This window comes from Oncorhynchus masou, unplaced genomic scaffold (assembly GCF_036934945.1).
Source record: "Oncorhynchus masou masou isolate Uvic2021 unplaced genomic scaffold, UVic_Omas_1.1 unplaced_scaffold_7694, whole genome shotgun sequence".
In the NCBI taxonomy this organism is placed as follows: domain Eukaryota; kingdom Metazoa; phylum Chordata; class Actinopteri; order Salmoniformes; family Salmonidae; genus Oncorhynchus; species Oncorhynchus masou.
Window position 1 is genome coordinate 1 of NW_027014162.1, and position 14,160 is coordinate 14,160.

At 51.2% G+C, this 14,160-nt stretch overlaps 1 protein-coding gene across 1 annotated transcript; it reads left to right on the top strand.

The window, feature by feature from the left end:
* The first annotated feature begins 7,856 nt into the window (after positions 1-7,856).
* Positions 7,857-12,442, top strand: LOC135537418 (ubiquitin carboxyl-terminal hydrolase 33-like). The gene is made up of 4 exons (XM_064963587.1): positions 7,857-7,885; positions 11,858-11,962; positions 12,069-12,114; positions 12,206-12,442. Exons 1-4 carry the CDS (start codon positions 7,869-7,871, stop codon positions 12,440-12,442), a joined length of 405 nt encoding a protein of 134 aa, XP_064819659.1. The 5' UTR covers positions 7,857-7,868.
* Positions 12,443-14,160: the final 1,718 nt, after the last annotated feature.

A 14,160-nucleotide genomic window follows, 5' to 3' on the forward strand; every position in this document is an offset into this window, starting at 1 on the left:
ACTTCATTTTACGAGGCATGACTTGCCTTGCTTCATTGTAGCCTGGACAAAATTCAACCGTGAAAACTGAGGCAATTATTTTAGAAAGACGTCCATCTGTCAATGGAACCAGCATTTAAATTTGTTATTTTTTTTATTACCTTTATTTAACCAGGCAAGTCAGTTAACAACAAATTCTTATTTATGATGACTGCCTACTGGGGAACAGTGGGTTGACTGCCTACTGGGGAACAGTGGGTTGACTGCCTACTGGGGAACAGTGGGTTGACTGCCTACTGGGGAACAGTGGGTTGACTGCCTACTGGGGAACAGTGGGTTGACTGCCTACTGGGGAACAGTGGGTTGACTGCCTACCGGGGAACAGTGGGTTGACGGCCTACTGGGGAACAGTGGGTTGACTGCCTACCGGGGAACAGTGGGTTGACTGCCTACCGGGGAACAGTGGGTTGACTGCCTACTGGGGAACAGTGGGTTGACTGCCTACTGGGGAACAGTGGGTTGACGGCCTACTGGGGAACAGTGGGTTGACTGCCTACCGGGAACAGTGGGTTGACTGCCTACCGGGGAACAGTGGGTTGACTGCCTACTGGGGAACAGTGGGTTGACTGCCTACTGGGGAACAGTGGGTTGACTGCCTACTGGGGAACAGTGGGTTGACTGCCTACTGGGGAACAGTGGGTTGACTGCCTACTGGGGAACAGTGGGTTGACTGCCTACTGGGGAACAGTGGGTTGACTGCCTACTGGGGAACAGTGGGTTGACTGCCTACTGGGGAACAGTGGGTTGACTGCCTACTGGGGAACAGTGGGTTGACTGCCTACTGGGGAACAGTGGGTTGACTGCCTACTGGGGAACAGTGGGTTGACGGCCTACTGGGGAACAGTGGGTTGACTGCCTACCGGGGAACAGTGGGTTGACTGCCTACCGGGGAACAGTGGGTTGACTGCCTACTGGGGAACAGTGGGTTGACTGCCTACTGGGGAACAGTGGGTTGACTGCCTACTGGGGAACAGTGGGTTGACTGCCTACTGGGGAACAGTGGGTTGACTGCCTACTGGGGAACAGTGGGTTGACTGCCTACTGGGGAACAGTGGGTTGACTGGCCTACTGGGGAACAGTGGGTTGACTGCCTACTGGGGAACAGTGGGTTGACTGCCTACTGGGGAACAGTGGGTTGACTGCCTACTGGGGAACAGTGGGTTGACTGCCTACTGGGGAACAGTGGGTTGACTGCCTACTGGGGAACAGTGGGTTGACTGCCTACTGGGGAACAGTGGGTTGACTGCCTACTGGGGAACAGTGGGTTGACGGCCTACTGGGGAACAGTGGGTTGACTGCCTACCGGGGAACAGTGGGTTGACTGCCTACCGGGGAACAGTGGGTTGACTGCCTACTGGGGAACAGTGGGTTGACTGCCTACTGGGGAACAGTGGGTTGACGGCCTACTGGGGAACAGTGGGTTGACGGCCTACTGGGGAACAGTGGGTTGACGGCCTACTGGGGAACAGTGGGTTGACTGCCTACTGGGGAACAGTGGGTTGACTGCCTACTGGGGAACAGTGAGTTGGCCGGCCTACTGGGGAACAGTGGGTTGACCTGCCAGGAACAGTGGGTTGACTGCCTACGGGGGAACAGTGGGTTGGCTGCCTACCAGGGGAACAGTGGGTTGCTCACTTCCAGGAACAGTGGGTTGACCCTGCCAGGGAACAGTGGGTTGACTGCCTACCAGGGAACAGTGGGTTGACTGCCTACCAGGAACAGTGGGTTAACTGCATGCCAGGGGAACAGTGGGTTGACTGCCTACTGGGGAACAGTGGGTTGACCTTGCCTACTGGGGAACAGTGGGTTGAAGCTTCACCCTACTGGGGAACAGTGGAGTTGACTGCATACCGGGGAACAGTGGGTTGACTGCCTACTGGGGAACGGTGGGTTGACTGCCTACCGGGGAACAGTGGGTTGACTGCCTACTGGGGAACAGTGGGTTGACGGCCTACTGGGGAACAGTGGGTTGACTGCCTACTGGGGAACAGTGGGTTGACGGCCTACTGGGGAACAGTGGGTTGACGGCCTACTGGGGAACAGTGGGTTGACGGCCTACTGGGGAACAGTGGGACAGTTCTGCCCATGCCTTGTTCATGGGCAGAACGACATATTTTTACCTTGTCTATTCGGGGATTTGATCCAGCAAGCTTTTGTCTACTGGCCCAACGCTCTAACCACTAGGCTACCTGCCTCCCCTCCCCTCGAACCACTAGGCTACCTGCCTCCCCTCCCCTCGAACCACTAGGCTACCTGCCTCCCCTCCCCTCGAACCACTAGGCAACCTGCCGCCCCTCCCCTCTAACCACTAGGCTACCTGCCGCCCCTCCCCTCTAACCACTAGTATACCTGCCGTTTTGAGGAGCTCTCATGCTGTCCATCAAACAGGTGATTGATATTCCACTCAAAGGAGATGATAAATAACATACATGACGGCTCATCAGAAAACACACTTGACAATTTAGTCAGAATGCAAATGTCCCTGTAGTCCGATCAGCTGGACCGGTCAAATGTCCCTGTAGTCCGATCAGCTGGACCGGCAGCTAGCCGTTTTTTAACGGTTAACCTTTAACATCCCTAGTCTCTTCCTCTCTCCTTCGCTCCAGACTCATTCCCCGAGGTGGTCTCCAGCAGCACCCGACCCCAGACCCCAGTCCCCATGGAAGGACACTCCTTCACCAAGATGTCCTCCAGTCCACCCAGGAACAACTGTGTCTGGCCAGGAATCTCCTCCAGCCATCTGAAAAGTATTTACTATGTAGCACATAGAATATCTCTCTGGGGACAGTTCAGTAGTAATGTGGGCAGAAAGACACTGCAGTCGTAGTAATGTGGGCAGATAGATACTGCAGTTGTAGTAATGTGGGCAGATAGATACTGCAGTAGTAGTAATGTGGGCAGAAAGACACTGCAGTAGTAGTAATGTGGGCAGATAGATACTGCAGTAGTAGTAAAGTGGGCAGAAAGACACTGCAGTAGTAGTAATGTGGGCAGAAAGACACTGCAGTAGTAGTAATGTGGGCAGAAAGACACTGCAGTAGTAGTAATGTGGGCAGAAAGACACTGCAGTAGTAGTAATGTGGGCAGAAAGACACTGCAGTAGTAGTAATGTGGGCAGAAAGACACTGCAATAGTAGTAATGTGGGCAGATAGATACTGCAGTAGTAGTAATGTGGGCAGAAAGACACTGCAGTAGTAGTAATGTGGGCAGATAGATACTGCAGTTGTAGTAATGTGGGCAGATGGATACTGCAGTAGTAGTAATGTGGGCAGAAAGACACTGCAGTAGTAGTAATGTGGGCAGAAAGATACTGTAGTAGTAATGTGGGCAGAAAGATACTGCAGTAGTAGTAATGTGGGCAGAAAGATACTGCAGTAGTAGTAATGTGGGCAGAAAGACACTGCAGTAGTAGTAATGTGGGCAGAAAGACACTGCAGTAGTAGTAATGTGGGCAGAAAGACACTGCAGTAGTAGTAATGTGGGCAGAAAGACACTGCAGTAGTAGTGAAAACAATGGAAAGACAACATATTGTTGTCCGCTGTCTGTGTCGCCTGACTCTCTCTCGCTCTGCCTCAGCAGTGACCTCGTTTTCCTCAGCGAAGAGCAGGCGTCAGAAGAAGTACCGTAGTGTGATATCAGACGTGTTTGACGGGACCATTGTCAGCTCAGTGCAGTGTCTGACCTGCGATAGGGTAAGTAGTTTGTGTAGCCTGACGACTCGACATTCTCCCGCTGCTCTGTTGTTCGCTACAGACTTTAGTCTGAGACGGCAATTATTCAAGTCGTTTGTGGCGTTGTACGAAACATAGTCACCAGCGATTGGCTCCCACGTGTGTCCTGACTCTGGTCCAAAACATCAGTTTCTGGTCCAATTAGACGGCCCCAAATGTGTTGTCATTCGGTGAGGGGTCGAGGGGAGGTACCGCTCCAGACTCATTGGTGAGAAGAAACTAACGTCTGAGTAGCCAGACAATGGGGCATAATTATCATGGAATATACCTTAACCCTGTCTCCCCCTGTCCTGTAGAGGATGGACCCTCTGTCTCCCCCTGTCCTGTAGAGGATGGACCCCCTGTCCTGTAGAGGATGGACCCCCTGTCTCCCCCTGTCCTGTAGAGGATGGACCCTGTCTCCCCCTGTCCTGTAGAGGATGGACCCCCTGTCTCCCCTGTCCTGTAGAGGATGGACCCTCTGTCTCCCCCTGTCCTGTAGAGGATGGACCCCCTGTCTCCCCCTGTCCTGTAGAGGATGGACCCCCTGTCTCCCCTGTCCTGTAGAGGATGGACCCCCTGTCTCCCCCTGTCCTGTAGAGGATTGACCCTGTCTCCCCCTGTCCTGTCGAGGATGGACCCTCTGTCTCCCCTGTCCTGTCGAGGATGGACCCTCTGTCTCCCCCTGTCCTGTCGAGGATGGACCCTCTGTCTCCCCCTGTCCTGTCGAGGGATGGACCCTCTGTCTCCCCTGTCCAGCAGGACTGGACCCCCTGTCCTGTAGAGGATGGACCCCCTGTCTGTAGAGGATGGACCCCCTGTCCTGTAGAGGATGGACCCTCTGTCTCCCCTGTCCTGTAGAGGATGGACCCTCTGTCTCCCCTGTCCTGTAGAGGATGGACCCTCTGTCTCCCCTGTCCTTAGAGTGATGGACCCCCTGTCTCCCCTGTAGAGGATGGACTGTCTCCCCCTGTCCTGTAGAGGATGGACCCCCTGTCTCCCCTGTCCTGTAGAGGATGGACCCTCTGTCTCCCCCTGTCCCATAGCCAGAGGATGGACCCTCTGTCTCCCCCTGTCCTGTAGAGGATGGACCCCTGTCTCCCCTGTCCTGAGAGGACGGACCCTCTCTGTCTCCCCCTGTCCTGTCGAGGATGGACCCCTGTCTCCCCCTGTCCTGTCGAGGATGGACCCTCTGTCTCCCCTGTCCTGTAGAGGGCCCGGACCCCTGTCTCCCCCTGTCTGGGGATGGACCCTGTCTCCCCTGTCTCAGGATGGACCCTCTGTCCTCCTGTCCTGTAGAGGATGGACCCCCTGTCTCCCCCTGTCCTGTGTGGGGGACCCTCTGTCTCCCCTGTCCTGTAGAGGATGGACCCTCTGTCCTGTAGAGGATGGACCTCTGTCCTGTAGAGGATGGACCCCCTGTCTCCCCCTGTCCTGTAGAGGATGGATCCCTCTGTCTCCCCCTGTCCTGTAGAGGATGGACCCTCTGTCTCCCCCTGTCCTGTAGAGGATGGACCCTCTGTCCCCTGTCCTGTGGGAAGGCCCCCCTCCCCCTGTCCTGTAGAGGATGGACCCTCTGTCTCCCCCTGTCCTGTAGAGGGACGGACCCCTGTCTCCCCCTGTCCTGTAGAGGATGGACCCCCTATCTCCCCTGTCCTGTCTGAGGATGGACCCTCTGTCTCCCCTGTCCTGCGAGGATGGACCCTCTGTCTCCCCTGTCCTGTAGAGGGGATGGACCCCCTGTCCCCCTGTCCTGTAGAGGATGGACCCTCCCCCTGTCCTCCCCCTGTCCTGTAGAGGATGGACCCCTGTCTCCCCCTGTCCTGTAGAGGAGGGACCCTCTATCTCCCCTGTCCTGCAGAAGGATGGACTGTCTCCCCTGTCCTGTAGAGGGATGGACCCCCTCCCCCTGTCCTGTAGAGGATGGACCCCCTGTCTCCCCTGTCCTGTAGAGGGATGGACCCCCTGTCTCCCCTGTCCTGTGAGGATGGACCCCTGTCTCCCCCTGTCCTGTAGAGGATTGGACCCCTGTCTCCCCCTGTCCTGTGGGGATGGACCCTCTGTCTCCCCTGTCCTAAGGATGGACCCTCTGTCTCCCGTAACCATGAGGATGGACCCCTCTGTCTCCCCTGTCCTGTAGAGGATGGACCCCCTGTCTCCCCCTGTCCTGTAGAGGATGGACCCCCTGTCCTGTAGAGGATGGACCCCCCTGTCTCCCCCTGTCCTGTAGAGGATGGACCCTGTCTCCCCTGTCCTGTAGAGGATGGACCCCCTGTCTCCCCTGTCCTGTAGAGGATGGATGGACCCCCTGTCCTGTAGAGGATGGACCCCTGTCTCCCCCTGTCCTGTAGAGGATGGACCCCCTGTCCTGTAGGGGATGGATTTCTCTCCCCCTGTCTTGGACCCCCTGTCCTGTAGAGGGATGGACCCCCTGTCTCCCCTGTCCTGTAGAGGATGGACCCTCTATCTCCCCCTGTCCTGTAGAGGATGGACCCCCTGTCCTGTAGAGGATGGACCCCTGTCCTGCAGAGGATGGACCCTCTGTCTCCCCCTGTCCTGTAGAGGATGGACCCCCTGTCTCCCCCTGTCCTGTAGAGGATGGACCCTCTGTCTCCCCCTGTCCTGTAGAGGATGGACCCCTGTCTCCCCTGTCCTGTAGAGGATGGACCCCCTGTCTCCCCTGTCCTGTAGGGATGGACCCCTGTCTCCCCCTGTCCTGTAGAGGATGGACCCCTGTCTCCCCCTGTCCTGTAGAGGATGGACCCCTGTCTCCCCTGTCCTGTAGAGGATGGACCCCCTGTCTCCCCCTGTCCTGTAGAGGATGGACCCCCTGTCTCCCTGTCCTGTAGAGGATGGACCCTCTGTCTCCCCCTGTCCTGTAGAGGATGGACCCCCTGTCTCCCCCTGTCCTGTGAGGATGGACCCTCTGTCTCCCCCTGTCCTGTAAGAGGACGGACCCCTGTCTCCCTGTCCTGTAGAGGATGGACCCCCTGTCTCCCCCTGTCCTGTAGAGGATGGACCTGTCTCTGTCCTGTAGAGGATGGACCTGTCTCCCCTGTCCTGTAGAGGATGGACCCTCTGTCTCCCCCTGTCCTGTAGAGGATGGACCCCCTGGACCCCCTGTCCTGTAGAGGGATGGACCCTCTGTCTCCCCTGTCCTGTAGGGGATGGACCCCCTGTCTCCCCCTGTCCTGGGGGATGGACCCTCTGCCCCCCTGTCCTGTAGAGGATGGACCCCTGTCTCCCCTGTCCTGTAGAGGATGGACCCCCTGTCTCCCCCTGTCCTGTAGAGGATGGACCCTCTGTCTCTCCCCTGTCCTGTAGAGGATGGACCCTCTGTCTCCCCCTGTCCTGTAGAGGATGGACCTCTGTCTCCCTCTGTCCTGTAGAGGATGGACCCTGTCTCCCCCTGTCCTGTAGAGGATGGACCCCCTGTCTCCCCCTGTCCTGTAGAGGATGGACCTCTGTCTCCCCTGTCCTGTAGAGGATGGACCCCTGTCTCCCCCTGTCCTGTAGAGGATGGACCCCCTGTCCTGTAGAGGATGGACCCCTGTCTCCCCTGTCCTGTAGAGGATGGACCCCCCCTGTCTCCCCCTGTCCTGTAGAGGACGGACCCTCTGTCTCCCCCTGTCCTGCAGAGGATGGACCCCCTGTCTCCCCTGTCCTGTAGAGGATGGACCCGTGTCCCCCCCCGTCCTGTAGAGGACGGACCCCGTGTCCCCTGTCCTGGGTAGAGGATGGATCATTCTCTGCGGCCTTGGTCTTCTACTATAAACGTGTGAAAAACAACTGTCCTCTCCTTCCTCTGCCTCATCTCTCCATCCTGGATTACATTAGTGATAGACAGTTGTCTAAGATTCTTGCATTTCTTGTAAATATTTTATGTGTAATTTTGATTATTTGGGCTTCATCTGTGACTTGATGAAAAGTACAAATTAGTAAATATTTCCCATTTTTCTCTCCAGGTGTCTGTGAGGCCAGAGAACTTCCAGGACCTGTCCTCGCCCATCCCAGGTAAGGAGGACCAAGCAAACTCCACTCCTCCCATCAGACCTCTCTGGTCAAGGCTGGGTCCTGTGGGTGAGGCCTACGCTGCTCAGGATGGGTCGCCTTCGTCATGGAATACATCAAGAGGTACGGACAGCTGGCGTCCCTAACTAGAGCAGTAGCCTCCCTTAATGGGTACAGACAGCTCATACTAATTACATATATTCCTTTAATGGGGTACAGACAGCCTGGCGAATTCTAACTATTATACCCTTTAATGGGTACAGACAGCCTGGTGACCCTAACTAGAAAACCCTTTAATGGGTACAGACAGCCTGGTGACCCTAACTAGAAACCCTTTAATGGGTACAGACAGCCTGGTGACCCTAACTATTATACCCTTTAATGGGTACAGACAGCCTGGTGACCCTAACTAGAAAACCCTTTAATGGCACAGACAGCCTGGTGACCTTAACTATTATTCCTTTAATGGGTACAGACAGCCTGGTGGCCCTAACTAGAAAACCCTTTAATGGGTACAGACAGCCTGGTGACCCTAACTATTATTCCCTTTAATGGGTACAGACAGCCTGGTGACCCTAACTAGAAAACCCTTTAATGGGTACAGACAGCCTGGTGACCCTAACTATTATACCTTTAATGGGTACAGACAGCCTGGTGACCCTAACTATTATACCTTTTAATGGGTACAGACAGCCTGGTGACCCTAACTAGAAAAACCCTTTAATGGGTACAGACAGCCTGGTGACCCTAACTATTAAACCCTTTAATGGGTACAGACAGCCTGGTGACCCTAATCATGAAAAACCCTTTAATGGGTACAGACAGCCTGGTGACCCTAACTATTATACCCTTTAATGGGTAACACAGCCTGGTGACCCTAACTAGAAAACCCTTTTGGGTACAGACAGCCTGGTGACCCTAACTAGAAAACCCTTTAATGGGTACAGACAGCCTGGTGACCCTAACTATTATACCCTTTAATGGGTACAGACAGCCTGGTGACCCTAACTATTATACCTTTAATGGGTACAGACAGCCTGGTGACCCTAACTAGAAAAACCTTTAATGGGTACAGACAGCCTGGTGACCCTAACTAGAAAACCCTTTTACAGCCTGGTAGACAGACAGCCTGGTGACCCTAACTATTATACTTTAATGGGTGGGAGACAGCCTGGTGACCTAACTAGAAAAAACCCTTTAATGGGTACAGACAGCCTGGTGACCCTAACTATTATACCTTTAATGGGTACAGACAGCCTGGTGACAGCCTGGGTACAGACCCTAACTAGAAAACCCTTTAATGGGTACAGACAGCCTGGTGACCCTAACTAGAAAACCCTTAATGGGTACAGACAGCCTGGTGACCCTAACTATTATTCCCTTAATGGGTACAGACAGCCTGGTGACCCTAACTAGAAACCCTTTAATGGGTACAGACAGCCTGGTGACCCTAACTAGAAACCCTTTAATGGGTACGGACAGCCTGGTGACCCTAACTATTATTCCCTTTAATGGGTACAGACAGCCTGGTGACCCTAACTATTATTCCCTTTAATGGGTACAGACAGCCTGGTGACCCTAACTATTATACCCTTTAATGGGTACAGACAGCCTGGTGACCCTAACTAGAAAACCCTTTAATGGGTACGGACAGCCTGGTGACCCTAACTATTATTCCCTTTAATGGGTACAGACAGCCTGGTGACCCTAACTATTATTCCCTTTAATGGGTACAGACAGCCTGGTGACCCTAACTATTATACCCTTTAATGGGTACAGACAGCCTGGTGACCCTAACTAGAAAACCCTTTAATGGGTACAGACAGCCTGGTGACCCTAACTATTATTCCCTTTAATGGGTACAGACAGCCTGGTGACCCTAACTAGAAAACCCTTTAATGGGTACAGACAGCCTGGTGACCCTAACTAGAAAACCCTTTAATGGGTACAGACAGCCTGGTGACCCTAACTATTATTCCCTTTAATGGGTACAGACAGCCTGGTGACCCTAACTATTATTCCCTTTAATGGGTACAGACAGCCTGGTGACCCTAACTATTATTCCCTTTAATGGGTACAGACAGCCTGGTGACCCTAACTAGAAAACCCTTTAATGGGTACACGGGGCCTTCGGAAGGTTTCCACACGGGGCCTTCGGAAGGTTTCCACACGGGGCCTTCGGAAGGTTTCCACACGGGGCCTTCGGAAGGTTTCCACACGGGGCCTTCGGAAGGTTTACACACAATACACCCTCATGTCAAAGTGAAATTATGTTTTCAGACATTTTTACAAATCAAACCCAATGAAAAGCTGACATTTCTTGAGTCAAGTATTCAAGCCTAAATACAGTGCCTTGCGAAAGTATTCGGCCCCCTTGAACTTTGCGACCTTTTGCCACATTTCAGGCTTCAAACATAAAGATATAAAACTGTATTTTTTTGTGAAGAATCAACAACAAGTGGGACACAATCATGAAGTGGAACGACATTTATTGGATATTTCAAACTTTTTTAACAAATCAAAAACTGAAAAATTGGGCGTGCAAAATTATTCAGCCCCCTTAAGTTAATACTTTGTAGCGCCACCTTTTGCTGCGATTACAGCTGTAAGTCAGCTTGAGGGTATGTCTCTATCAGTTTTGGCACATCGAGAGACTGAAATTTTTTCCCATTCCTCCTTGCAAAACAGCTCGAGCTCAGTGAGGTTGGATGGAGAGCATTTGTGAACAGCAGTTTTCAGTTCTTTCCACAGATTCTCGATTGGATTCAGGTCTGGACTTTGACTTGGCCATTCTAACACCTGGATATGTTTATTTTTGAACCATTCCATTGTAGATTTTGCTTAATGTTTTGGATCATTGACTTGTTGGAAGACAAATCTCCGTCCCAGTCTCAGGTCTTTTGCAGACTCCATCAGGTTTTCTTCCAGAATGGTCCTGTATTTGGCTCCATCCATCTTCCCATCAATTTTAACCATCTTCCCTGTCCCTGCTGAAGAAAAGCAGGCCCAAACCATGATGCTGCCACCACCATGTTTGACAGTGGGGATGGTGTGTTCAGAGTGATGAGCTGTATTGCTTTTCCGCCAAACATACCATTTTGCATTGTTGCCAAAAAGTTCAATTTTGGTTTCATCTGACCAGAGCACCTTCTTCCACATGTTTGGTGTGTCTATTGTAAGCAGTCTATTGTAATAACTTGATGTTCCTAAACAGACTTCCTACAGTCACTGACACCTTTCATTCAGTGGGCATCGCACATAAATCCAAACTTTTCACAGAAGCTGTAAGGACAAAAATAATGTCCAATATAAAGAAAAAAGGGGGTGAATGTTAGTTTTGCTGCTCGTGATATTTGAAATAAATATTGTTTATTGACTACTGATGAGGCTCCCAAGTGGCTCAGCGGTCTAAGGCACTGCGTTTCGGTGCTAGAGGCGTCACTACAGACCCTGGTTCGATTCCAGGCTGTATCACAACCGGCCGTGATTGGGAGTCCCATCTGGCGGAGCACAATTGGGCCCAGCGTCGTCCGGGTTTGGTCCGGGTAGGCCGTCATTGTAAATAAGAATTTGTTCTTAACTGACTTGCCTCGTTAAATAAAATACTGTGCGCCTCCCCTGAATAATTGATGGCATAACCGTTTGCATTACCGCTAAGACCAGCATTTGGTGAGTCTTAAATATCACCAGTAGAGTTGCTTGAAATTGGTACATTGGCACACGTTTTGAGGACACGGAAAAGCTCTAGCGAGCTGATATAAGACAGGTGAATTACCAGCCCTACGGCTAGGGTTGGAAAAAAAGCAGAGTGCTGGCTTTTACAAGTCGAAAAGGGCGTTTGACACTCGCGCCGCCTTAACGCCAGCAGGAAATGGAGCCCAGAGTGTGTTGTATAGGGGTCAACGTATAGGGGATAGTCTGCTGACACCAAGTGTGTAGTATAGGGGTCGACAGTTTTTCCTGAGCATGTGACTCGACCAGAAAAACAACAACTATTCCTTGGTTGAAGCCGATAAACACATTGCTAGTGAGTTGTGTCAGTAAGTTGTGTGAAGTCTAGTCTGTTAATGGTTAAACTGTGTCCTTGTGTTCCAGCTGGTTCTGGGGTCCTGTGGTGACCCTACAGGACTGTCTGGCTGCCTTCTTTGCCCGGGACGAGCTGAAAGGAGACAACATGTACAGCTGTGAGAAATGCAAGAAGTGAGTACCTCACAACTCCCACTTTAAAAAGGAGATTTTAAATTGTTAGATGATGGAAGTTAAACTCCTACATGAGTAAAGACTGCTTTTTAAAATATTCTCCTAGATTACGGAACGGAGTGAAATTCTGTAAAGTTCAGAGTGTTCCTGAGGTGAGTGCTCCAACGCATTAGAAAAGCCATCAAGTTATGTCACAACTACTAAATCACAGTTGAATATTAAATTATTTGTCATCCCCTCCAGATCCTGTGCATCCACCTGAAGCGGTTTAGACACGAGCTGATGTTCTCCACTAAGATCGGGACTCACGTCTCCTTCCCATTGGAGGGCCTGGACCTGCAGCCCTTCCTGGCCAAGGATAGCTCCGCCCACACCACCTCCTACGACCTGCTGTCAGTCATCTGTCACCATGGCACCGCCAGCAGTGAGTGTTCCATCCGGGCCACTGGCCAAGCCCCCTCTAAGATGGGAGGATGTTAGAGCTTTCAGATAGAAATGTGGTAATGTGTAGGATAGATGTGGTAATGTGTAGGATAGATGTGGTAATGTGTGGTAATGTGTGGGATAGATGTGGTAATGTGTGGGATAGATGTGGTAATGTGTGGTAATGTGTAGGATAGATGTGGGATAGATGTGGTAATGTGTGGGATAGATGTGGTAATGTTTGGTAATGTGTGGGATAGATGTGGTAATGTGTGGGATAAATGTGGTAATGTGTGGGATAAATGTGGTAATGTGTGGGATAGATGTGGTAATGTTTGGTAATGTGTGGGATAGATGTGGTAATGTGTGGGATAGATGTGGTAATGTGTGGGATAGATGTGGTAATGTGTGGGATAAATGTGGGATAGATGTGGTAATGTGTGGGATAGATGTGGTAATGTGTGGGATAGATGTGGTAATGTGTGGGAGAGATGTGGGAGAGATGTGGTAAGGTGTGGGAGAGATGTGGGAGAGATGTGGTAATGTGTGGGAGAGATGTGGTAAGGTGTGGGAGAGATGTGGTAAGGTGTGGGAGAGATGTGGTAAGGTGTGGGAGAGATGTGGTAAGGTGTGGGAGAGATGTGGTAAGGTGTGGGAGAGATGTGGTAAGGTGTGGGATAGATGTGGTAAGGTGTGGGATAGATGTGGTAATCTGTAGGTAGAGCGGAGACAATTCCCCAACGTTCTGAACATTGTTAAACAGATGATGTAGACATTGTCAGGTAGATGATGGTTTTAGGTTGGCCCTCCTATGAGGCTGTATAATTATAAACTGAACGTGATTCATTGAGATTGGGACAGATCCATGCAGTGGTTTAAGTTCCTCTCACTACAGTGTTCTTATTGTCTAGCTAACTGGTACCCTGTGTGTATATAGCCAAGTTAGCATTACTCAGTGTTTTTGTTTATTTCTTGTTATTATTTTTCAATTATAAAATGAAACGAATGTATCAATGTCTCTGCATTGTTGGGAAGGGTCCGTAAGTCAGCATGTCCCAGTTAGTGATTTACCTGTTGACAGAGAATGTTGCAAAGCACATTTTTGATTCGATTTCCTTTTAACCTTCTCCAACCTCCTCTATGGCTACTTCCTAATGATCTCTCCTTCCTCCCTAAGTGTGCACTTGTTCACTTTCCTTTCACTGATTTTAAAGGAAATGACTGGTAAAATAAATCTGGTGGAAACTCCCACTACTGACAAGCTCATGCCTCCACCAATCCAAATGCTTTAAGATTTGTGGGAAGTAGTGAATGAAAGGAGATACTATTGGGATGCTCCAGGAACATTGGTGTGTAGAAGTACATTCACTACTGTTGGATGAACTACACTTTCAACACCAGGTGGCCACTACTGTTGGATAAACTACACTTTCAACACCAGGTGGCCACTACTGTTGGATAAACTACACTTTCAACACCAGGTGGCCACTACTGTTGGATGAACTACACTTTCAACACCAGGTGGCCACTACTGTTGGATGAACTACACTTTCAACACCAGGTGGCCACTACTGTTGGATGAACTACACTTTCAACACCAGGTGGCCACTACTGTTGGATGAACTACGATTTCAACACCAGGTGGCCACAACACAGCCTACTGTTGGATGAACTACACTTTCAACACCAGGTGGCCACTACTGTTGGATGAACTACACTTTCAACACTAGGTGGCCACTACTGTTGGATGAACTACACTTTCAACACCAGGTGGC